Source organism: Arthrobotrys flagrans, assembly GCF_004000055.1.
Source record: "Arthrobotrys flagrans strain CBS H-5679 chromosome Unknown unitig_1, whole genome shotgun sequence".
NCBI classification, from domain to species: Eukaryota; Fungi; Ascomycota; class Orbiliomycetes; order Orbiliales; family Orbiliaceae; genus Arthrobotrys; species Arthrobotrys flagrans.
The window spans coordinates 2467735-2492667 of NW_027137556.1; the positions used below are offsets into that span (position 1 = coordinate 2467735).

General features: G+C 46.1%; 6 protein-coding genes across 6 annotated transcripts; 5 read left to right on the forward strand and 1 right to left on the reverse strand.

Annotated features, from left to right (window-relative positions):
* Positions 1–631: 631 nt before the first annotated feature.
* On the reverse strand, positions 632–2675 carry DFL_008750 (uncharacterized protein; the record flags this gene model as incomplete). The annotated part of the gene is made up of 4 exons (XM_067638528.1): positions 632–1003; positions 1070–1822; positions 1894–2147; positions 2228–2675. The coding sequence occupies 4 exons, from the start codon at positions 2673–2675 to the stop codon at positions 632–634; spliced, it is 1827 nt and encodes a 608-aa protein (XP_067486407.1).
* Positions 2676–4818: 2143 nt separating this feature from the next.
* DFL_008751 (uncharacterized protein) lies at positions 4819–5851 on the forward strand (the record flags this gene model as incomplete). The annotated part of the gene is made up of 5 exons (XM_067638529.1): positions 4819–4904; positions 4989–5092; positions 5165–5534; positions 5590–5669; positions 5721–5851. 5 exons carry the CDS (start codon positions 4819–4821, stop codon positions 5849–5851), a joined length of 771 nt encoding a protein of 256 aa, XP_067486408.1.
* A 1586-nt stretch (positions 5852–7437) lies between these two features.
* Positions 7438–8550, forward strand: DFL_008752 (uncharacterized protein; the record flags this gene model as incomplete). The annotated part of the gene is made up of 3 exons (XM_067638530.1): positions 7438–7746; positions 7803–8229; positions 8285–8550. 3 exons carry the CDS (start codon positions 7438–7440, stop codon positions 8548–8550), a joined length of 1002 nt encoding a protein of 333 aa, XP_067486409.1.
* Positions 8551–9050: 500 nt separating this feature from the next.
* Positions 9051–13508, forward strand: DFL_008753 (uncharacterized protein; the record flags this gene model as incomplete). Its single annotated transcript, XM_067638531.1, has 4 exons — positions 9051–12395; positions 12457–13119; positions 13175–13351; positions 13413–13508. 4 exons carry the CDS (start codon positions 9051–9053, stop codon positions 13506–13508), a joined length of 4281 nt encoding a protein of 1426 aa, XP_067486410.1.
* A 646-nt stretch (positions 13509–14154) lies between these two features.
* On the forward strand, positions 14155–15972 carry DFL_008754 (uncharacterized protein; the record flags this gene model as incomplete). The annotated part of the gene is made up of 6 exons (XM_067638532.1): positions 14155–14174; positions 14321–14599; positions 14708–14735; positions 15098–15272; positions 15466–15477; positions 15698–15972. The coding sequence occupies 6 exons, from the start codon at positions 14155–14157 to the stop codon at positions 15970–15972; spliced, it is 789 nt and encodes a 262-aa protein (XP_067486411.1).
* Positions 15973–18486: 2514 nt separating this feature from the next.
* Positions 18487–20563, forward strand: DFL_008755 (uncharacterized protein; the record flags this gene model as incomplete). The annotated part of the gene is made up of 5 exons (XM_067638533.1): positions 18487–18754; positions 18882–19471; positions 19545–20099; positions 20172–20327; positions 20384–20563. 5 exons carry the CDS (start codon positions 18487–18489, stop codon positions 20561–20563), a joined length of 1749 nt encoding a protein of 582 aa, XP_067486412.1.
* Positions 20564–24933: the final 4370 nt, after the last annotated feature.

The window sequence follows — 24933 nt, forward strand, 5'->3', positions numbered from 1 at the left end:
GCGGGGTTACATGATCTATTGATATGAGGTTTACTATATATATGTTTGCCGCGCTTAGCCTACACGAATACGTTTATTTCGACACTGTTTACGTGTATACTACCTGTAGAGATGTTTTAGAGCCTTAAACTGCGCTGCGCTGTGTTATAGATAGCGATGGTATTTCAGATCATTTTAAATCACCAAAACAAAAATGACCTGGTCCTGAATAAAGAGAACAACGTAAAGGAGAAATATAAAAGTAACCAAGCATTTTAGGCGCCGGCCCCAAGCCAGTATAAGGTATAGTCGTAACAAATGCATAACAGTGCTTATTAACAGTACGAAGGAAAACGGCTAAGCTTAAAATAAAAAATAAAAAATAAATAAAAAAAATAAATAAAAAAATCAATCAAAAAAGATAATACTCCCGCCCGATGAATTGATAAAAGAAGTTTTTTTTTTTAAACGGAGAAGTCAATGGATGAAAAACGGGGTTTATTCAGCCACGCCAGAAAATATTCGTGCACATAACTAGTGTTAAGGAAAACAGGTAAAAAGCCGGCACCAGCAATAAACACTCGAGTATAAAAAGTAAAAAGGGAAGATAAGAAAGAGAAATAAAAGAAGCAGCGCTCATAATACTCCCTTTTTATTCGTCAGTGTCAGTTGAGGCTCTTGAGTTTTTCTCCCTGAAATCCATAATCCACATTTTCATGGCCAATTCGTCCTCCTCTTGAGCAGTAGTAAGATCTGTTTTCCCCTTCGGGGAGGATTGAGTCATGCCCGTATCGTATAGCCTAGAGTAGTAGCCAGTAAGAAACGACCCGTTCTCGACCTTCTCCCCCTTCTGAGTATTATCCGTATCGTCCTTGTAAGGGGCATCTTTGTCTCCGCTCTTTCTAAGAAATTTACCCAAACCCGTCGCCCCGTTCTCCTTATGCTGACCACCTTCTTCAATCATAGCCAAATGCATGTCCCTCACCTTTCTGAAAGCTTTGCTTGCCCTTCGCTTAGCAATACTCTATTTCGCCAAATTTGGTTCGAGCGAAGGCTTTCTTGAGATGGTTCGCAAACTTGGGGTCCTAACTCGGCTGCTCGATGATGGTGCCGTTGGAAGGCACAGGAACCTGTTTTCGAGGGGGACCCCAAGCTTTTCTTCCATTTTCTCCCTGACAATCCTGTATAGATACCCAAACTGCGATTCCGATTGTACCATATGCATCCTCTGTACTCTTAGTTTATCGACCAGGTCGAAGATTGGGTCTGTTTCTCCTTCAACTGAATCGTAGGTCCCATGGTTTATTTCGGGGAGGATGTGGTCTAGTGCGATAAAGGTGCCTGAGCGTCCGACACCAGCTGAACAATGGACGATGAGCGGTGACTCTGGGACTTCATTCTTCTCGCTCGCCAACTCGATGAGCTTGAGCAAAGCGTCGGAGTCCTCTCCCTCAGGAACATTCCAGTCCGGCCATCCCTTGAACAGTAGATGCCAAACGATTTTTGTGTCACCCGGTCTGAGTTCCTTCGCATATCCTGTCGCATCAGGAGCAGCCGTGTGGGTTCCCTCCAAAACCTTGATTTCAATCTTTCGAATCTCTGTTCTAGCTTCCTCGTCATATTTATACTCTAATAAATTCAATTCAAAGTTGAATGGGTCGACGGTGCCAGGTTCTGGGCGGTCGAAACGGCGATAACTGTCTTCCATGTCCTGTGGGAAGTATGGGTAGCATTTTTCTCGGTTCATTTCGACGGTCTTGGTAAGCATTACGATCACTCCTGGTCCAGCGGTTTGTTCAAGGGCCATGAGCCAGAAGTGCCGAGCTTGTTCTTGTTTTGGTCCCTAGATATATCAGTTTAGTCATTGTAGCGCGCGAGTTGGTAGGGTGGGATATAGGGAAATGGAGGTAATACCTGTGTTGCGATATACTGTTTAGGACCGGTCTGCTCACTTTCCACGGCGATGTGCGAGGCATTGATGTAATCGTTATCAGCGGCGTCAATGCCTAGCTTTACTCTGGTAGAATTCCAAACGTGGATGTTCGCATATCTATTCCTAGAGATGACCTGGGCATCCTCGTTGATATAGAAGTCGGACTCTTCATTTTTGCTGTCACCGAGCCGTTCTCGCTGTTTCGTGTCTAGGGCTTTGAATTTCTCGGTCAAGCCTAGATGTTACATTGGTTAGTACCTAGATAGCTATAATTCATGAATGAGGTGTGTCCAGGCGGTATTCGGTGGGACGTACTGATTGGATCTTGCAGCAAGAAATCTGGCAGAGCTGAAGCTGCTGTTGCCGCTGCCCCACTAGCACTACCGCCACCATCCTCATTGGATTTCGGCGACGACGATCCAGCCGGCGAACCAGGTATCTGAACCGTCGGCGGCGACGAAGCTCGCAGCTTCTTCGGATCCGAGTCCTCGGCGAGAAGAGTGGGCGAATCGCCGTTGGCGGCGACGGTGCTGTGGTCTCGTTTGAACACCATATGGGCGACTCGTTTGACGGATGAGGTCAGGCCGAGGACCTTGACCCTTGTTCGGGGATGAGGCAGTTTGGGAGATATTTGAAGGGCGAACAGGGTTTGAGGTTGGTTGTGGGATTGGAGGTGTTGCTGCGGCAGCGGAGCGGAGGGTTTTATGGGTATCCAAGTCCACGCGGTTTTGAGCTTCGGCGTTGATGCTGAATGTTTCTTCATACAGAATATCTTGGGGAAAAAATTGGAAAAAGTGGTAGGGAAAAAGTGGTAGGGAAAAAGTGAGCAATCGATAGGTGAAAGGCAGGATCAATTGGCCAGTCTTTTCTTCTAGAACAAAATTTGTGGTTTTCAAAGGTTTAAGCTTGAGGATTTGGGATTCTGAAACGATCAAAGGCAGTGTCGAATACAGCAGGATCAGTCGCAATAGCAAGGTGTAGGTAAGTTTGTGTATGCTGGCGTAGGACTAAGCAGATTCCAACAAAGGAACTTCTCAGGAAACTGATAATTAGTAGTAATAGCGTCGACAATGTACGGCAACAGTATGGAGGTAAGGCAGTCTGGGGATTTAAACAATTGATCCACAGTTAATGGCGCAGTTATTTGTGATAGATGGTGACGTAGGCGCAGAAGTAAAGCTAAAGCCGATAGTAATAAATGCGCCGGAATATCAGATAGAAATAAAGTATGAAATTATAAAAACAATGTTCTTTTCTTCAAAGAAAAATGTGAAAGGCTATATCAAAATTCGTATTGTATGCATTTGGAGCGCAGGGCCAAGTACGATTGCGGAAATGAGGAATGAACAGTTGATATAGAAATAGAAACCCACGTGGAGGAACAATCCGGATCTTGCATTCGGCCGTTGGAGTGGCGATCGATATAAAACAGGAGCGCACTCTATAGGTAATACAATATAGGCCACCCATGGCTCCACTTCATCTAATAGAATTTTCATTACTCGAGCGCTTTCAACGTAACAGCGTAGGTATCATGGAACGTAGCTTGCCATGTGGTCTCAGGGTACTCTTGGACCCAATCCCGGTGCCTTGGATTAGATTTGAATGGATTTGGTTAAAGGCGTCCCTTGAAACCAGCCCAGCTTTTTTCTCGTTCGATACTCGGGTGGTGGCGAGCTATCGAGGTCATCAAGCAGCCCTTTTTCGATTCGAAAGAACCCAAAATTTAGGGTTCTGAGGCAACAATTAGGAGAAAAAACAATATTAAGTCTCTTTCTCTAGCTTCCCCGCCAAGAGAAGAATTGCATAAACATGGCGGACTCCACTTTAGGGTAGCCTGTGTTCATTTTAATAATCGTGAACGAATGGGATATAGAATTGAGATATATCAGCAAGCCGGCTTACCCGGGTCCGGGTTTGCTTGGCTTCGGATTGTCCAGGTCCAGACATGTCTTGGAACAGTTAAGTTTCTGCAAGATGAAATTCTTTGAACGGGTAAAATTCAATCTAGCAGAAAAGATGTCAATCAAATGTCCATGTGTGCACGTGCAGCAAGTTAGATTAATTTGGTAGACATCGATGCATGTTGGAATTGAGCACGGGCCGCCCTCGACCGTGCCCTGATTCAGACCAAATCTCTGACAATTGAATTGGTATTCTTAGAAACAAAGCAATTGCTCGCTTAATGCACAGGTAATCTAGTGGTACTTACTATATTTTAACGAGGCAGTTAGTGAAGCTATAGTATCCCCAGAGCGATATCTTGATGTTGACGCTGGTCCATAATGTTGATGTTGCAGGTCGGGACTCGACTGAATGAACGAATGAATCGGGTAGGCAGACTGTGTTGGGCGAACGTTGGGGGCAATGCTTCCAGCCAAGCAGCAGTTTCCGCCCAAGCAGACGTAAGCAGGGGCTGTTTTGCATCACCAACCTGCCTGCTGCCTCGCCACAGTATCACCACTAACCAACAAGGAATGAAAGAAAAACCTCTCGACGGCATCATATATTAGGCCCGGAACCCCCCCATCGACGTCTACGGTCCTTCTAGAAGACTTCTACCATCAATCTATACCTTCAAGGATATCCGAAATATCAATCCGGTCCAATCATCATCATTATCCTGCCCAGCTTTTCTAAAACAACATCATCCAATAACAACAACCGTCAGTCAGAATTACCAACCGCTCTCACGACACGACAAGACTGCTCACGAAACTACCTCAAAACATCATCCCAACATCCAACTCTCACGCCATACTACCATGGCTTCGTCATTTCTCTCCCTAGGAGGGCGTACCTCTCCCATCCTGCCCACCAGCAGGCCGGCTTCTAGCTTGTCAAATCTACACTCTCAATCCCCTTTACCCTCGCCGGCATTCGTACCAACCGGTCATTTACACACCATGCCCGGCGTAGGAGGCGCCTCGCGAACATTTGGTCCTATTGGTGGAAGGTCCGATGGCTTCAGACTGCCCGTATTTATCAAACGGCAAGTTTTTCTTCTTCCCTCTTTATTTCTTTCGGAGGATAAAATCGGACGAATGTTCATTGGCTAATTACGGCTACTATTCAGGTTATGGAAGATTCCTCAGATGGACTTTGAAATGGCGATATGGGAGATGACTTGCCTTCTGATATCACCGAAGAAGGTGTTCAGGTCAATGTACCATAATAAGCGTACAGTTCACCGGCATTCCCAACAATTACCAACAGATGGATAAGGAGAAACTAACGAGCTCCCAAATACAGAAACAAAAGGCCACTGGGGCCGAGACGACCCTTCCTTCGTCGCCTTACTTTCCTTCTTTCTTCTACTCACATCGATAGCTTGGGGATTAGCCTACACCCCCTCCTTCCTCTCAATAGCGAGGCTGGCCCTCGTCCTGACATTCGTCCATTTCCTTAGCGGAGCCCTTCTCGTCGCGACAGCCGGGTGGTACCTCGCGGGAAGATTTTTACGGAAAGGAAGAACCGGAAGATTTGGTGCGACACCATCGGCTGACGGCGAATTAGAATGGGCGTATTGTTTTGATGTTGCTGTGCGGGCGTTTTTCGTGGCTTTCTTCTTCCTGTATATTGTACAGTTCTTTTTGATGCCACTATTGTCAAAGAATTGGTGGTAGGTAGCCAAGGTTGGAGAAATTTTTTCGAATCTCGCTAACTCGAACTTCTAGGATATCGCTCTTTATTGGAAATACCCTATACCTTGTAGCGTTTTCTTTCTACTGCGTGGTCACGTTCCTTGGATACAACGGTGAGTTCAATCCTTCTTGACTACAGGATTATCTTCTAACTTGAGATATAGCTCTTCCATTCCTCAGCCATACCGAAGTCATCCTCTTCCCGATAGTCGCATTTGCGATTGTCTGGGTTGTCAGCTTGTTCGGTATCAACATCGCGAGGAACATCGCACCGCTACTTATCAAGGGCGCTTGATTATCCTGGAGTTTTCACACTTTTTTACCAGCCTTTTCTTCTCCTTCTTTTTCTCTCTATTTCAACGTCTGACGTTTTATGAAAGTTTTTCTAGCGGAATGACATACGTAACTTATGCGGCCTTGGACCTTTTTTTTCCCCTGGTTTGACGGGCACTGTACTAATGAGTTTTGGATTTCTTACGTTTTTCTTTTTACTTTACGACCTTTAATTAGATATAGGGCATTCTAATAGACCCGGAGAAGGATTGGCGAAAAATAACAAATGCGAGCGGAGTTTTCCATTCTTTCTTCGACCTTCGGGAAATGATCTTCTGAGTATTTACTGTGTGAATCCGGACATTAAATTGGGCTTCTTTTGGCAATTTCTTTCTACGTCATTTGGCTCTCATTCCGTCCGAATATGAAAAATCGTGGGTTTTTTCTTGTGATGGTTTTCAACCATCATAAGGCGTCCTGTGAGTCTCAATATTTATACGCCTTGACCTGGTGTCCGTTTGCCTTTGGTGGGGACACAGAGGGCTCGGTGGTTTTGAGAGACATGCTGTTCATTGCATCATATATCTTGTACTTACCTTCTTCGTCTCAATAATATATCTTCTCGTTACCAAGTAGGTCCTCATTGATGGGGTAAGTGCCTAAATACCTGAGCAGACCTCTAGTCTACACTTTGCCCAAAATTCAACTTTGCGAAAGATTCCTCCGAAGCTATTTATCGTACATGTATACGATATACTTAGATACAATGCATATGGAATTGTGAGGCTCATATGCCTAGATTTGAGGGTATCGATATCTCGAGTCCGTGCCCGAAAATAGCACATCGCAGCCATGCATATGGCCAATGGGTAAATGATTTTACTTTGCGCTTTATCTACTTGATTGATACGAGTACGACTCCTTTGACTACGAAATTAGCCCAATGCAATATGCCATATTCCTACACAGATTGACATGCATGACAATGCAACAAACCTTATCTTCTTCTAAACAACCTCCCCCACTCCGAATTCCGGAATTCTTCACGGAAAAGTTGCATATACAATCTCAACCCCGTGGCTTCCTTTTGCCCTTGTTCCCTGGCTGCCCTTGCAGCAGCCCGGTATGCTGGGTCACGTAGTTCCTGTACTCTGCCGTGGATTCCGCGGACAAGGCGGTGGAAGTAAGGAGACTGGAGGAGCTAGAGATATAGATGAAGTCTTAGCGCTTTATTCCACTATCGATGCATAGCCGAATATTAATACATACACGGGCCACGAGGTATGCCTATAAGATGAAATCACAGTTAGCGGAAGAACCGGAGAAGGCGTCATCTAGTAAACAGGACATACCTCGAGCATACGAAACGGTAACCGCGACCAGGCCATCTCGAAAGGGACTGTCTCTGGTCTTCTTCTTGTGGTCGTCACATTTGTGTGGCGAAAACGGCTGTGAAGTTTTACGGAATGCAGCATGTCGTCGCACGCCGCGAAACTGGGGGTTACTAAGCGAATCTTGGCAAGCGACATCCATAAACCGCCTGCTTTGTCCAGAACCGCTTAACATCTCCGAGTCACCCAATCCCATCTTTCTAAGCTCCACCCGTCCATGGCAGCAACTGCCTCCTCCGCAGATGAAATTCCACCGGAAAGGCGACTGAAGTCTACTGAAAATGTAGAATCGAATATTCCATCCGTACCGTCGGATGTTAAACGAAATCTTGAAAGTTGCTGTATATGCTTAGCAGCTGTTACTTCTGCGACTCGTGCTGTTGCCACACCTTGTCTGCACGCCTGCTTCGACTTTTCATGTCTGGTGACATGGTTGGAGGGAGCGCAGAGTACTTGTCCGGTGTGTAAGCAGGAGGTAGAGAGTGTTAAATACAACTTTGATGCGAAGGGGACTGGGTTTCAGAAGGTATGTCGATTCGGTATTATCGTTTCTCTGTAGTAAGTACTAACATTCTCTGATAGTATAGGATCAAGTCCTCGGAAACATCGAATTCCTCAAAGCCTTCGGTGTCCCGAAACTCACATCGCCGTGTTGAAATACGGCGACTTAACCATACATCCTCTTCCTCTTCTTCACTCGACGGCCTAGCAGACGACATCCCTCGCCGTCGTTTCGTCTACAAACACCGCCTTAGAAGCTTACACATCGGTTCTAATCCCTCCTCTCGCTTCAAAACATATACACCCGCAATTGTCCGTTCCTCACCAACCTTAGTATCGAAAGCGAAATCCTTCATCCGTCGCGAATTAGAAGTGTTTGATTGGACAGATGGGAATAGAGAGTGGCTGGTAGAATATATTGTGGGGATATTGAAGACCGTACGACTTAAAGATGCGAGTGGGAGGGCAGAGGATCTGGTAGAGGAGTTTCTAGGGAGGGAGTTTGCTGGTGTGTTTTTGCACGAGTTGGATGCGTTTTTGAGAAGTCCTTTTGGGAGGGTTAGGGAGTGGGATCGGTGGGCGAAGTATGAAGTGGAGATTCCGAAGGATTTGGGAGAAGTGCAGCTTGATCAAGGGTGAAGATGGCGGATGGGTGGGTGGATATGGACTTATGGGAGCTTGCAAGCCTTACTCCAGGATTGAAGACTATATTCGACAAGGAGGATACGCTGCTGCCACGGAGTTCAAATATGGCTCCAAACCAGTTGAAGGATTGGTTTATGTTGAAACGACTTCCTTTGATGCTCGGAACCTGATCCAAAATAGTTAAAGAGGCTTAAAAATGAGGCCGCATAAGAAACGGCAGAGTCGAGGATAATGCCCCTTAAAATTAGGGGGGATATACCTCGCAATAGAATAGACATAGATGCTACTAGGCAATTATATAGAACACATACTCTAGAAAGCAAATATAACATATGCGTATAATGCAGTTTCCACGCAGAAGTCTCAGAAGCCGTCGAGCCATGCGGCGAACCTTGTGCTACACTCTGCGCCACAGGATTCCCATGTGGCTGTGCCAATCATCAAGGCTTGTTTGTTTGTTTACGACACGCAACACATTTGGTCGCTGCCGCACGCCCTAAGCAAGCTGCGGTATCAGATTTGTTAGCTCTGAGAGCCCCACGTCCCAATCCAACATCTTATCGCGAACTACACGACCGCGTCTATCCCGCGATATCAGCTGCTCCGTTGCAGCTTTGACTATTTTCGTCCCTTTGTACCTCCCATATATTCGACAAACGATACAACAATATAGCTCATACCGCGATGTCTGGCCGAAGCAGAAGAGCAGCTTCCCGACGAGTGGTCGTCGAGGAAAGCGATGAGGAAGAAGAACAAGTCCAACAGGAAGAAGAGGAGGAAGAACAGGAAGAAGAAGAGGAAGAAGAGACGCCACCTCCTCCACCTCCTAAGAAGCGTGGTAGACCTTCCAGGGCATCAACTGCAGCGCCGTCGCCAGCGAAACCGCCTCCAAAACCGCGTGGTAGGCGGAAAGCTGCTCCGGAACCAAAGGTTGAAGAAGTGGAGGACGAAATAGTTCAAGCGAACACAGAGGAGGATGCCATGGAATTCGAATCTACACCTGCTCCAGAGACCATTCCTACTCCCGTCCAAGTTTCTACACCGAGGCAGTCAGTACCTAGAGATAGCGTCCCTCCTGCGGATACGATAGCGGTTGCTTCTCCAGCTCGAACTCAGCAGATATTGCGAACTCCAATGAAACAGGCCCCATCTCAAGACATACGAGCCGGATCTCAAGCACCACAAAGCCCGAGCGCTGTAAAATCGCCCTCTGCAAATGGAAACGTTGATGGCGCCACTCCTACCAAAGACGAACCTCAATCTCAAGTTCCTCTGCAGGCCACTCCAAAACCGCGTATTCCTACTCCCCCACCACCCGAGCCCGTAGGCCCTAAGGCCCGTATAGTCATCACACATCTCGTCATGATGAACTTCAAATCCTACGCCGGCAGACAAGAAGTCGGACCCTTTCACTCATCGTTCACTTCGGTGGTCGGTCCCAACGGCTCTGGCAAATCCAACGTCATTGACTCCCTTCTCTTCGTATTCGGCTTTCGAGCAAGTAAAATGCGTCAAGGAAAACTTTCAGCATTAATCCACAATTCAGCTGGTCACCCAAACCTGGAATTTTGCGAGGTCGAAGTACATTTCCAGGAAGTTATCGATTTACCGACAGGGACAGAGATTATTCCGGATTCCACCTTGGTTATCTCACGAAAGGCGTTTAGGAACAACTCCAGCAATTACTATATTAACGGCAAAACCAGTAATTACAAGATAGTAACCAGCCTCCTCAAGGACCGCGGCGTCGACCTCGATCATAAGCGTTTCTTGATCTTACAGGGCGAGGTTGAAAGTATCGCCCAAATGAAACCGAAAGCCCAAGGCGAACACGACGACGGGTTACTCGAATACCTCGAAGATATCATCGGTACTTCCAATTATAAACAACCTATCGAAGAATCCGCCGCTGAAGTTGAAAAGCTCAACGAAGTTTGCCAGGAGAAACAATCGAGAGTACAACTCGTAGAGAAGGAAAAGGATAGTTTGGAAGCTCCGAAGAACGCCGCCGTAGCTTATATCAACAATGAGAATGAGCTGGCAATGAAGCAAGGCGCATTGTACCAGGTTTACATGTCCGATTGTGAAAATGTCATTGCAGTTACGGAGGATTCGATGAATCAGATGCAGATCACCTTGCAGGAGGAGCAGGACAAGCATCAGGGGAAGGAAGAGGAGGTTAAAAAACTGGAGAAGGATTATAAGAAAGGTGTCAAGGAGTTCGAGGAAGTCGAGAAGAGGACAGCGGCAATGGTTAAGGAAGCGGCTAAGTTTGAGAAGGATACTGTCAAGTTCGAGGAACAAAAGAAGTTTCTGGTCAATAAGCAGAAAAAGACGGAGAAGACCTTGAATTCAAGTCGACTGGCAGGATCTGAGCAGGTGGGGCTTGTGCAGCGATATACCGACGATGTCAATAGGAATACGGCAGAGATCGCCGAGTTGGAGAATAGGATGAAGCAGGAGGAGTTGGTACTTCAGCAGATCCGAGATGAGCTAGCGCACAAAACCCAAGGGCTATCAGAACAAATCTCGGTCAAAGAAGCTGCGATTCAGCCCTGGAAGGAAAAGGTTGTGAGCAAGCAGAATGAGATCGCAGTTATCCAGAGCAAGTTGGATATCCTGCACGAGCGCGCCAATGCTGGTCAGAGAGCCGTCGAAGAAGCCGAAGCAAAGATTATTTCCATTCAACAAGCTTACGAAGCCCTCGATGCCGATTTTAAGTCCGGTCAGAAACAGGGTAGAGCCATCATGAGGGAGATCAAAAGGCTCGAAGAGGAATACGCTGAGTTTCAGAAACAGGAGCCGGATATCAAGGCTGCGTTATCGAATTCTCGACAGAAGGCAGACGAGGCGAAGGCATCCTTGTCGGCTACTCAAAACCAAGGAAACGTCCTGAACGGCTTAATGAGATTGAAGGAAACAGGCAGAATCGAAGGCTTCCACGGCCGATTGGGTAATCTTGGAACGATTGATGCTAAATACGATGTCGCCATTACTACGGCATGCCCAGCCCTCGAGAACATGGTTGTGGATACTGTCGATGTTGGTGAACAATGTATTGCCCATCTAAGAAAGAACAATCTCGGTCGAGCCAAATTCATTCTGTTGGATCGATTGGCCAAGCGGGATCTTACCCCTATTCAGACGCCAGAGAACGTCCCTCGATTATTCGATCTCGTCAAGCCGAAACTCGATGCCTACAGACCTGCTTTCTACAGTGTGCTTCAGGATACCCTAGTCGCTAACGATTTAACACAAGCGAATCGCATTGCATATGGGGCGAGGAGATGGCGAGTTGTCACATTAGACGGTCAATTAATTGACAAGTCTGGTACTATGTCCGGTGGTGGCAATAGAGTCTCGAAGGGCGGTATGTCAAGCAAGCTTGTAGCGTCAACCACACAGGCCGCTGTTACAAAACTTGAAGCCGAACGGGAGACTCAGGAACAGACATGGTCCGAATTCCAGAAGCAACTACGGGCCATCGAGGATGCTCTGCGCGAGAATAGAGACCAGGTGCCAAAGATGGAAACTCAACTCAAGAAACAGCAAATGGAACTCGAGGCGAAGAAACAACTTGGGATGGATGCACAGCGACGACTGGAAGAACTCAAGTTAGAGAACAAGCCATCGTCATCGCATCACGGGGAAATCAGGGCCTTTGAGAAGGAGATCGCTGTCTTGCAAAATCATATCGCTAAACTCAACAACGAAACTGCGGGCGCTGAGGCAGAGATCAAAGCCCTCCAAGACAAGATTATGGAGATCGGAGGTATCAGGCTCAGAAGTCAGAAGACCTTGGTGGATGGCATCAAGGAGAAGATCGATACGTTAAACGAGGAAATGACGGTCGCGGAGGCTTCGAGAGTTAAGGCTGAGAAGGCGAGGCAGAAGAATGAAAAGGCGGAGCAGAATGCGATGAAGGAGCTAGAGGGTGTGGAGAGGGATTTAGGCAAGCTGACGGAGGAGATGAATGGCCATGCTTGGAAGGCGCAGGAGGCGATGAAGGCAGCGGAAACCCAGAAGGATGTAAGTACAAGATATCTACACAGGATTCGATATGATTTAGAGCTAACCAGGAACATGATAGTTCACCGATGAGTGCAAGGAGAAGTTAGCGGAGCTCAAGGCACAACTTGATGAGAAGGTGTCAGAAATCAGCGAAGCCCGGGGCAAGGAGATCGACATGAAAAATACACTTGAACAGCACGAAAAGGCCTTAGCCGATAATCGAAAAAGATATGCTCATTGGAGGGACAAGTTTTCTAAACTGTCACTCCAGAGTCTTTCTGAGATTGAAGGTGAAGAAATGCCGGATGCTCCGAACCAGATACCAATTTACTCTCATGACGAGCTAGCGGACATGGATAAGGAGAAACTAAAGGCTGAAATTGTCATTCTAGAAGAGAAGCTCCAGAACGTCAATGTCGAACTTGGCGTGCTGCAGGAGTATAAGAGACGGGTGGCAGAGTATAACGAGCGAAGCAGGGATCTGAATACTGCGGTTGCCGAACGTGATGCGGTGAAGAAGCGGTGCGACGATTTACGGAAACGAAGACTGGACGAGTTTATGGAGGGGTTTAGTACGATCTCTCTAAGACTAAAGGAGATGTATCAAATGATCACGATGGGTGGTAACGCGGAGCTGGAGTTGGTAGATAGTTTGGATCCTTTCTCGGAAGGTATTCTTTTCAGCGTTATGCCGCCAAAGAAGAGTTGGAAGAATATTTCCAATTTATCGGGTGGTGAGAAGGTAAGATGCAATAATTTACTACTAAGGTGGGCCATGCTGACAACTTATACTATAGACACTGAGCTCGCTTGCACTGGTCTTTGCTCTTCATCATTATAAGCCTACACCCCTCTACGTCATGGACGAAATCGATGCTGCCTTGGATTTCAGGAACGTTTCCATTGTTGCTTCTTACATTAAAGAGCGGACGAAGAATGCACAATTTATTGTCATTTCTCTTCGTAATAATATGGTAAGTTTTTGTCTCATCCATACGCACATTTCTTCGACATAATTCCTAACGTTGTGCCTAGTTTGAGCTTGCCTCGCGGTTGGTGGGTGTCTACAAGGTGAACCAGATGACAAAGAGTGTAACGATTGAGAACCAGGACTTCATGGTCCGTAACTAGGCCGATGTGTTCCGTGGCTCTCCATTCGCTTCTCCCTAGTCTTCTAAACCTAGAAATGCTTAACTATAATCCCCTCTTATTGTTGCTATGATTATGATATTTCTTTTGGCGTTTCTGCTTTGGGTTGCGGCGGTGTCATTGAGCATTGCCTGGCGTCATATGCATTTTGGAGGTCTCGAGATAAAAGAGAATTGCATGTAGCATAGAATCTAATTATATGAGAGAGACGCATGGATTGATTACGTTTGTGTCGTTTAGCTAGCCTCTTCCTGCAGCTTTACCCGGGTTATAAGATCGTACACCGCACAGAGGTAAGTACTTAGGTCTTCACCCCGAAGGCCGTGTTTAGGTTTGTTGTGCATGAACGACGTTTGTATCTCATCGAAATCCACTCAGACCCGTTTAACCGATAGGTCGCAAAAAACCTACCTGCTTTTCCAACCCAAACTAAAATCCATTGATCCCATCATTTTTTTTCTTTTCGACACGACTCGATCCGACTGTTCTTCGTTCAGCCGCAATCTATTCTCTGGTAGGGGAGACGAGGAATTATTATCTGCAGGAAACCCTATTTTCACGACCGTTTGCCACTTTGAGGGTGCAAGGGTAGCTATAGCTAAAGTGTGGGATATAAAAGGTCTCGAAGATGGAAGACGACGATTTCCAGTGAGTGCCAAATTAAAGAGCAAGAGAGAAAAAAGCTTCAACATGCAACGACATAAATTTCTATGGCACCCGACAATATCACATTTGTTATAAATCATAAATGGGAAGGATATAACAATAATAATGTTTACTGGGGTGAATTAAAGGCTATCAGCATCGACACTCTCCGCCCTCCAAGAGTTTATGCAAGAAAAGGATGCACGACAAAAGCGATTCGAGGAATTAAAAGCACAAGCCGAAGCCGACGATGAAGAACGAAAGTCCACGACTACCGGCAGCGCCGCAGCGGTGACGATGGAAGATTTTGAGGCTGATTGGAATGCGAGCCAGTTTTGGTACGAGGAGGAAACGAGCAGGGCTTTAGCTGAGGAACTAGTGGAGGGGGTTATGGAAGGGGATCATGTCGCGCTGGTTAGTGCGCCGAGGTAAGTTAAGGTCATTTGGTTTGGACGAAAGGAAACATCGATGGGAATACCGAGTTTTTTCGAGAGAATGATTTTTTTTGCAATCGAAATGCTAATAGGCTAAAATAGTGTTTTTGTGAAGCTGAAGAATTTGATGGTGAGCCCCTCCAGTGTACCATATGAATTTTCTTGTCACGAGCAGTTTGTGCTGCATGACGGCGGCTGCTAGTGCCCAATGGTGGGGTTGACAGGGTCCAGGGCCTTGTTTTGCAGCCCAAGCATATGCAGATAGTTATAGCTCTCGGATTCGGATCGTTGAAAGTTCCGACTCCACAATAGCTATGAAGCAAAACTATCGGACAATGGCGATACACCCCATGGATATCCATGGACGGCTAGACAGACATGTCGACAAGACCCATATCAATATTCTTGCATTCATTTTGCGTTTCCTCGCCAAGATAGATCAGAGAAGTCATTTACTAACCGGGTTTCGACCTTTATGATTCATGGAAATAGAAAGACAGACTAGTGCCGAAATGCAATATCCACCTCTTCGAGTATGACAATAGGTTTGCGTTATTCGGATCCGAATTTACTTTTTATGACTACAATGAACCCTTGAAGTTACCCTTGAAGTTTAAAGGGTTCTTTGATAGGGTATTGGTGGATCCGCCGTTTTTGTCTGAGGAATGTAAGTGAATGTTTTTGTCTTGTGTTCTTTTTCATCTTATCATCATTTCGTTGAGATGACGTATTTATATCAAGCCCAAGGATTACGTTTATCCCTCGTATTGTATAATACGTATGATAGCCGAGTCCATGATGTTTCATATTGCGGAGTAAAGACAAAGATTTTGCTAACGATAGCTGTAACTACCGTCTAGGCCAAACCAAAGGTGAGCTCAAAATCCAACGAAGCTGCAGGGTCACTTCTTGGGCACAAAAAACAAGGAGAGAAAATTCGAACCCTGCATATCCTGGAAGAATATTATAAAGCAAAATCCGCCCCTCACGATCACAGTTTTCTACGAGGGATCTTGAATTCTTGTTTTGTCAAGTTGCGCGGGCTAACGTATTACCGGGGTGGTTTGTGACTTTTTTTTTTATATCTTGCAGCTGCCATTACAGTTCGATGGTTAGCGAAATCCTGGGCGGGAATAGTCGGTGATAATACGGGCCGACCGGATGCTATCGGATCACGACAACAGCAACAGCAACGAATTATCGTCTGTACTGGGGAAAGAATGAAGGAGGTGGTCAATAAGATGTACAACAAGGCTGGGGTCAGGTGTACTGAATTTGAGGTCCGACATGCGCAGGGTCTGAGTAATGAGTTTAGGTGTTATACGAATTTTGAGAGTGAGCGGTTTAAGTGGGAGAAAGAAAACTAATTCATTTTTATAGAGCACTTTTTTTTGGGTGTTAAATAGAGAAAGTGAATATGATCTCAAATTCGAAGGATCTCGCTTTAATATCGATATTTAAACCTTTTTGTGGTAACTCTAGGAGATAGTACACGTATACATGTCTACTATCTACACATAAAAAAGGGCTGATCATGATACTTTGCGTTACCTTTTGCAATTTTGAATTTAGTAACTCTAAGTTCACGGAAAGCTAGGAATCGATTGAATCTCGAACGCCAAGTTCTGTGAGTGGGGACGAAGATAACCCAAAAGGTTCCGAATCTGCAGAACTGTTGGCAATCGAGGCTAAATATACGGAAACGACTATAACATCCGCGCAACCCGAATATGATGAGATAATGCGAAATATCGTATCGTACGACCCGAATCCCCATTACCAAGCTCCGACAAGACCGAAATATGCCGGATCGTCGATTTTTGACCCACGAAACCGACACAGAAGAAAAAACTTCAGATGACAGTGAGCTCATGGAGGCGAGAGCGTGAAATTTCCCAATTTTGATAGCTGTTATCTGTTAAAGGGTACGGCAAGTCAAAGCGAAGGACACGGTAAACGGGAAATTTGGAAACCTCAAAACCGGCGAATCATGATGCAGAATGTCGGCCTGTGGTCTGATTATGCAACACCGTCGTCAATATCCTTTGTGGTAATATGCTCCAGCTTTCTGACTTCTTTCACAAGATCTTTCTTTCTCACAGAAATCATCGTAGCTTCTGAGTAGCTAGCTGGAATGCCCCGCTTTTGCTTTCGCGCTGATATTCAGCTGCAGGGTGACAGAGCAAGAAACAAGTCAAGGAGAGAAAAAGTTGGTAAGCAGCCCGCCATAGCATCATTTGATGCATGGGACAAGGGTGAAGCTTAGGCGGACCCACTAGGATGCATGGCTCGCCAACCGAGAAAAGCGTTTCTAAAAGCAAAAAAAGGTGGGCGGATCGTCATAGATCCTCATTCGATATCGAGCTCTCACGAAACGAAAAAAAAAGCCCTGGCCAACGGTGGCTCTGCGTGGGTCCATTGGTGTCCGAGCTGTACTTGCCGGCTACCTATGGTTTGCGGTTGCCGGCACATTTGTGGATGCGTATATGCGATGTACTCCTGTCGACATGTCATGCATGTTTTTTTCTTCGCGCAGACGAAATGTTCACGAGGAAGAACGTCGAATAACTTCAATAGTGAGATCGACGTTTAGAAGTGCGATTGACCCGAAAACGAAAGCCGCTAGGAAGTTTAAAGGAAGCTAGACACATCCTTGACGGGGTAACCGTTATTTCCGAAACCCGAGAGCGAGAGCGAGAGCGAAAGACAGAAAAGAAAAGTTGATTACACTATCAATCAGTCAATTGTCCCGCGGGTCCCGCTGCCGAGTCGAAATTTTACCATGTTAGTATAGACAATTCATGAATCATCCATCTATTGTATCCGCTGGTTCGATGCATCTACCGAATTCGAGGTAGAAGAGCGCATTTGAATCAAGATTTCCCGGCGACTACCGGGACTCTTTAGGGCTTCCCACGTATCCATCTTGGGAATTATCGTCGATAACCTTGCATGTGTGAATTGGGATACATAACTCCGCATCGGATATGCCTCTGCTGACAGGTCTTGGGGCGTCATTTTGAGAGATGGTGATCCAAGGAATGAAGTTTGATTGCGAATAGTCATGGCTGGGTAGCTAAGAGGCTTCGGTTGGTTTCGCCCAGACGGTTGTTTTAATATTAGGAAGCACTCCTGCGAAACTAAGAAGGCCATGACCATGACATGATGTCGCCTTGTCCTGCCCTTTTTCCATGCCCGGTATAAAATCCAAGGAGGTCCGCGAAAACGGTGAGTAATTTTCGAGGAATTTTTTCTGAAAAGTCGCTACACCGCATCATAATTGTTTTAGCGTGAGGGAACAGTTTTGAGGTTGTCTGAAGTTATTCTTAAAGGCTTGACTCTCCCTTGAAACTGGCCTATACACATCTGCCACCCCCTCCGACTAGCTCGCTCGCTCCTCCCACCAGACACGGGCCTCTTCAGAAAGATTTCTTTTCAGCTAGCGGCTTGGGGAAAACTACTTAACTATCGTCGTTGAGACATTTCGATAAAGTCGGCCAACCAACGACCGGTTATATCATAGAATGGTGGGATGTTTAAGCGCCTGCGAAATATAAAAGACTGTTGTAACTTCTTGGGATTTTGCCCAGACGGTGCAGCTGCAGTTGAACTGAACTGACGATAGCGACTTTATTACCAACGAATTTTATTTTATTTTATTTTGTTTTTCTCATTTTTCTCGAAAGATTTCCTAAATCACAGGACAGTTTAAATTTGCTGGAAACGGAAAAGAGATTTAAAAGAAGGGAACCGACAGGCATTATTAATTAATCGATCGATCTCTTCACGGGCACCCGCTCTTTAACAAAAAAAAATAAAAAAATAAAAAAATCATACCTATTTTTCTTTAGTTCCAACAGTTGGTTGGAATCATAAAGGCAATGGCGGTCTCGAGGCGGTGGTTATTAGCATGGGCTCTATTTGCAGTATGTGACGTCGCTTCGGTCGCTGCGCACGGCGACGAAGCCGAAGAAAAAAGCGACATGCATATGAAGGGCCATATGGGCGGCATGGACCATAATGCTTCCCTCAATGTACCGGTGCACTCGGATGATGCGGACACTTACTGGAGGTTAACGACAGCAAGATGGCTGATATACGCCCATATCATCTTTATGGTCATTAACTGGGTTCTTGTTCTGCCAGTGTGTAAGTGTAACCAATTTAATTCCTCAAACCCGACTGAATTCTCTCAATTCCATGGAATGCAATGCAGCCGGTGCTGTGCTGTGCTGTGCGGTACCAGTGGCTAACATCATGTGGTTGTCCGGATTAGCAATAATGTTCGCGGTTGCCAAATCAAACCTTCACATCCCAGTCCAATTCACTTTCCTCGCGCTCAACGGCTTCGCTATCTTTCTCTCCATTTTATATAATGCTCAAACTCCGGATCTTTATCCAGCGAATGCCCATCATCGGATGGGATGGGTTGCCGTTGCCATACTTACGGTACAGACTGTCGTCGGCGTGGTTTTCTCTGTCGCGAAGTGCAGTGATGCTCCTAAGAATGAAGAGGCATCGTCGTTGATGGCCGCTGCGACGGCACGGTACCAGCGCATGGAGTCTCACGGCCGCCAAGGGTCGTGGAATAGCGATAGTGCGCATGGTGGATCGGATCATAGCCCGTCGTCGCGATCTCCATCGTTAGAAGAGCCTTTGTATAACGACCATGAAGAGCAAGAACTCAAGACCGTTGACGAGGAGACTAAGTTCGAGAAACTAGCGAAGAAGTACGTTCCGCGGTTCACGGTCGCGCAAAGATGGATAACTGTCGCCAATGTCGGATATCAAATTTCGCAGCGACTGTTGCTTATTTGGTCATTCATGCTGATTACTACTGGCGCTTCTACCTATACTGGTGTTTTTGTAAGTATACTTGGGCGGATATTTGACTCTTGGGGGTATCCCGGTTGCTAATTCGTGGTTTTATGGTTTGCAGAAAGGCGGTAACGTTTTCACTGGCCTTGCTCACATTATCAAGGGCGGTATTTTCTTTTACTACGGCATCTTCACCCTTGGAAGATATCTGGGTTGCTTCGCAGACCTTGGCTGGGCATGGAACATCAAGCCGGATGCATCTATTGTCGGGAAGTTCCGCGCGAACATCAAATCCGCCGAAATGGTCGAGTCTGCCCTCATCTTCACTTATGGTTTCACAAACGTTTGGCTCGAGCATCTTGGTGGATGGGGTCAGGCGTGGCACATGGGTGACCTTGAGCATGTCTCGATTGCCTTTTGGTTCCTGGGAGGCGGTTTACTCGGTATCTTGACGGAATCTGAACGGATCCGGGGTCTCTTGAACAATGTTTACGCCGAGGATGCCCAAATCGTCATCAACCAGTACGAAATGGCGGTTCCACAAACAGTGTTCCAGGAGAAGCCGAAGTTCCGACAAAGCATGAATGTCTTCCCCTCGCTAGTCATCTTCATGCTCGGGGTTCTTATGGGTAGCCACCACCAGGAGAAGATGCTTGGCACAATGTTACACAAGCAGGTAAGCAAGTTTTTACATGCGCTGCCCTTTCGGCTCTCGACGGGACATGGTTGACTGATCTACGGATTTTAGTGGGGTTTGCTTTTGTCGGGTGCTGCAGTGTTCCGTTTGGGATCCTTCTTGCTTCTCTACTTGAAGCCGCCAACGTCGTACCTTCCCTCTCGGCCATTTACTGAACCATTGGCTGCCTTTGCCTTGATGTCAGGTGGACTAATGTTCTGTCTGAGTGTAAGTTGACTGTTGTCTTCTATATGACGATCGAATTAAAACTAATCTGACCATAGAACTCCGAAACTATCAATGCTTTCGATGCCATGAATGTTGATGGCATGTTTGCTTTCACTCTTTCCTTGGGGCTAACAGCCCTGTTGATGAGCTACCAGACATTGGTAATTGCTTTGAAGGGTTGGGCAGTAAAGCGAGAAGTATCTCGTTCACACAAGGCTGTTTTCAGGATTGCTTGAAACAGCCTGACTGTCTCATTCGATTTTCACATTGCCTGTACGGGCTTGTTCTTGATACCCTGCTTTCGTTTCTTTCTGTTTGATCTATGATCTTGTTGTTGCTGTGTAGGCACCTCCAGCAACTGATTCGTTCCTTAGCTTCCCGGTGTTTTCCATTTAACAGAATCATCCTTGCTTTCTTTTTGTTTTGCTTCCATTCTTATTATTTTCAGCCTCAACTGTGCATATAGCGTACATATTCGGCTTCCCGTCGGCGGCGCGAACCATATTTTCTGCTCGTGGGTTCTCTTGACGCACGGGCCTTTCTTGTAGATATCTTTTATATATTTTATTCTGAGAGAATTAATACAACGAGTAGAAGACGAATATATAATTTGCCCCTAGAATCTGTATTTCGTGCAGGTTCCGAGTGCGACTCAGCTTGTCAAGGGTCGACAGAAATGCATGCTGGAAGTCGTCCTTAAAGCTGATTTGATATTCTGCTACGTATCGCTATTAGTAGAAGACGGAATTAAAATTGGATGCAGGGCCTCGATGTAGATGTTAACTTGGGGTCCCGTGAAATTAACCATGACTGACAGGGTCTGCATACATAGTATGGTTACAGCCAGTATAATAGATGCCATGAGAAAAACCGATTATCAAATCATTGAATAACAGGGTTTAAAAATCGCCTGCGGGATACACATGCAATCCGGAACTACCCAGATGAACAATTCACCACAAAAAGTGCGGTCCCAAGAAAAGCCATAGCCCTCATGCACCGCCGGTTGGTGGGTGGGGAATCGGTTGATATGGACAGGCATCTTTCCAATCAAACTCAGCTCCGTTGGCAGCTCACATGGCCGCCACACAGGGGAGAAGGGTCATGTACCGGTACCGCCTCCGTACAAAAAGGTCGAGGCCCATGCAGCTAACAAGGATCCAGCCAGCGAAGAGGGATTATCGACGGCGCAACTATTAGCAGGCTTTTTTGGGACCCAAACTACTGGAAATGAAGGTTCGGTAGGCTGGCGTTTTTAAACGAGGTGGGTTTCTTATTCTTCTGAGGAGAGCGCTCGGAGAATGAATTTATCGACCCTGATGGGTTTTCTCTACTTTTGCGGTTCTCTGGGACGAAGCTAATGCGGGTTTTTGCTGGCATGCTTAGGCTATGATTACGGGTCCCCATATACATACAACCAGAAAGGTTTCCGCTCGGTTGGGACAGTTTACGAGATATCATGTGCACTGCAGAAAATCTTTAGAGCGGCAATGTTGCAATAATTGTTAGTGTTTGTTGAGCACGAGTAGTGGATACGCCTCGCTCTCTAGTATCTTCGGAAAAAGGACTGGAATTAGTGCTAAAAAAGTTAAAACCCCACGTTTCGCCACGAGCAGCTCGTGTCGAGAGCGATATCAAGGTGTCAATTGATGGGTCGACGGGTCCCAAACGGTTCAAAACGTTGACGTTTCAGATAAGTATTACGGGCGATGTTTCAACCATTTAACAAACTGGTAAATGAGTATGGGGAAAAATAAAGGTCATGTGCATATATAAGATCTTCTCTATAAGCTTCAGACGATTATGAATTTATACATTATTCTTCAATATATTGTTTTATGGAAATTCAACAGTTTTGGGGCCTTTTATTCTCGCAAAGGAGAAAAGAAAGCCGTTGACCCCGCCACAAGGGATCCATTTGTCCTCGTAATGTAATCCACATTCGGAGGGCGGTGTGACGAATGTGTCGATGAGATATCGAAGCAGCCCCACCTTAAATCCGGGCAGATGCAGCAAGGGGTGGATTGAAGCAAGGGCCTGGATTTCTCCTCCTCTCGCCGACTCGTTGGATTTTTACCAATTGAAATTAAATCGGGTCGAGAAAATCGGAGTAATATTTGTGCTGCAGGCAGAGATACGAAAGTACCCATGTATTCGAAAGTTTTCCAAGGAAGCCCTTGAACAGAAATATGCTTACATACATAGTAAGTTTTGTAACTCTTTCAAAAGGAGTATAGACGTCGTGTTAACGTCGTGTTATCAGGAAATAAAGTGTGATAGAAAAGTTAATGACGGATGGAGACAGCAAATGGTGCCTCGCTTTGAACTCTATGTAGATGCTGTCAGCAAGCAACAGAAAACCCCTCCGAAAGAGACCCGAGATTTGATACCGAAGACCGAGGCGCTAAGCTTCGCCATTGAAGTCCTTTATTTTCAAAAGAGGATTCTTGCTTTTTCAGTAGCTTCATCGATGATGTCCGGGACGAACGGGACGAATTTATCCAAATGCAAGGTCATTTCACATAGCCGGGGTGAATAAATGTACAGGTACATTACATACCGTCTACAATTGCAATCAATGTATGTAAGCGGTTCGATTCAGCCGTTTGGGCCCGCAGTCTGTTTACTGGATAACGGGATCAACAAAAAACCCACATACTGGTTGCAGAAATAGGAGTGGTTGCTGTGAAAATTGCTCGTCATTGGGGTGCTCGGCTTCGATAGTTATGGTTCCAGCGCCCTAAAATCTCATTTAAGGTAAGGCTTGCGGATAACCACGACCCTGGACCCTGCAAGAGAGACAGTTGGGATTTTGGTTGGCATGCTGGCATGGTGTGTGTGCAGATAAAATGGCGAAAAGGCAGAGGCGTATGCGAAATTGACTGGCTGGTAATAGATACCGAATGTATTTACTTACTTGCTCTGGAGCCAGAAGGAGGATCGACTGCCCCATGCAGGACATGCGGGCGTTATATGGCAATCATCAGACGGCAGGGAAGAGAGATATTTTGGGGAATTGACGAGATAGATGTCGGCCGATTCCAGCGATATATTGAGTGTGGGGACATGCGCAGAATATCGACACGTTAGCGAGAGCTGACGAGGGGAAACAAAGCTAAGTTTTGGTGCCCCATTTTCCCGTTGAACAAGTCATACGATATCAAATTTCTCCCAAAGTGTCAATGCGGCGATTAGCATGGGGTCGAAAAAATAAAGTTAAAGAAGAAAAGGCTCTGTTGTTTCTTCAAGTTTTATTTTGAATGTGTCGATATTTGATCGAAGTAGGGTGCATTAGCATGAAAGCTGAAATGTATGGAAAGAGCTCGAAGTACAGATGCTTACAACAGTACATCCTTACATACATATATGTGCTGCGCATCTGATTCTGGGAGCAATCGTGGTCTTCTCCACAGGCGTCTAAAAAGCAAATGTCTTGTACTTGTAGATTGCGTGTAGGGGCTCGAGGGGGCGACGGGTCCGATAATATTATTGTATGTATAGTATACTTACAAACATGTGAGTTACCATTGTCGTCTGGATCCAACCGCCAATAGCCTCCTCGGCCTCCCACCACCGAAGGGAGCCAGAATTCAAAAGGCGAATTTTGAAATGAGCAGTGCGGAATACAGACAACAACCCTGGCATATTCGATGGTCTGTGGTCCAAGGTAGTTTGGCGTCCCACTGCACCACTCAACCTGCTGCTCCCGCTAAGCTCTGGGCCCGAACCATGCGCTCGAACCGAACCAGATGGATATGGTGCATGTTATATCAACGGAGATGCCGTGAAAAGGGATCCTAGGAATTGGACCTAATTCGGTCTTGCTTTTGTTCTGGCCCTTGCTCATCGGATACCGAGCTTCTTACAGTTTAAAATTTCCTCCTCATGGACTATTGCAATTGCAATTGCTTCCATAAGAACAGTAGACTTTCCCGAGTCCTGATGCATTTAAGCTTTGCTTCCCTCGACAGACTCGACTCCTCGACTAACTTTTCTTTTCTTTCTCGTTCCTTTCCCCCACGTGTACGGCCGCACTCGAAAGCTAAAGTGCAGAATAGTACGTTCGATTGCATAAGCAGCCGCTACTCGTCGTCGATTAATTAGTTGCGTTAATCGTCCCCTTCGATTCATTTTGGCTGCGGCTGCGGCTACTACATACGATATCTTTCGGCTTCTCACAATACTATATACTTACCCTAGCAATCCGAGTCGCATCTGATCTGTTTGGTTTAACTGCCAGTCGACCGTTGGCAAGCTATATTCTGATCAGGACCCTGTAGCATATACATCCCAACGCCGCAGTTTTTCAGACGAATTAAAGCTCTGCCCGCTTTATGCGACAGAGAATCAGCAGATTTTTGGGAACCTTGATAGCAAGCCACCTAAAGCCCCCAATCTCGGAAGGTCAAATTATCCCGAGCACTCTCGCGCCAAGCTTTTGTGCCGCAGAACGCATTAGCGACGATTGCTGGTAGCTCAAGGCCCACATCGTGAAGTTGAGAAGGATAACAGGCATCTGCTTTCCCATCCAGAAATCGTGGGATTTTTCCCCCTCAACATTTTCGTACCATAGATCCTCTTGAAGTTTATGTTTTAATCCGAGAAA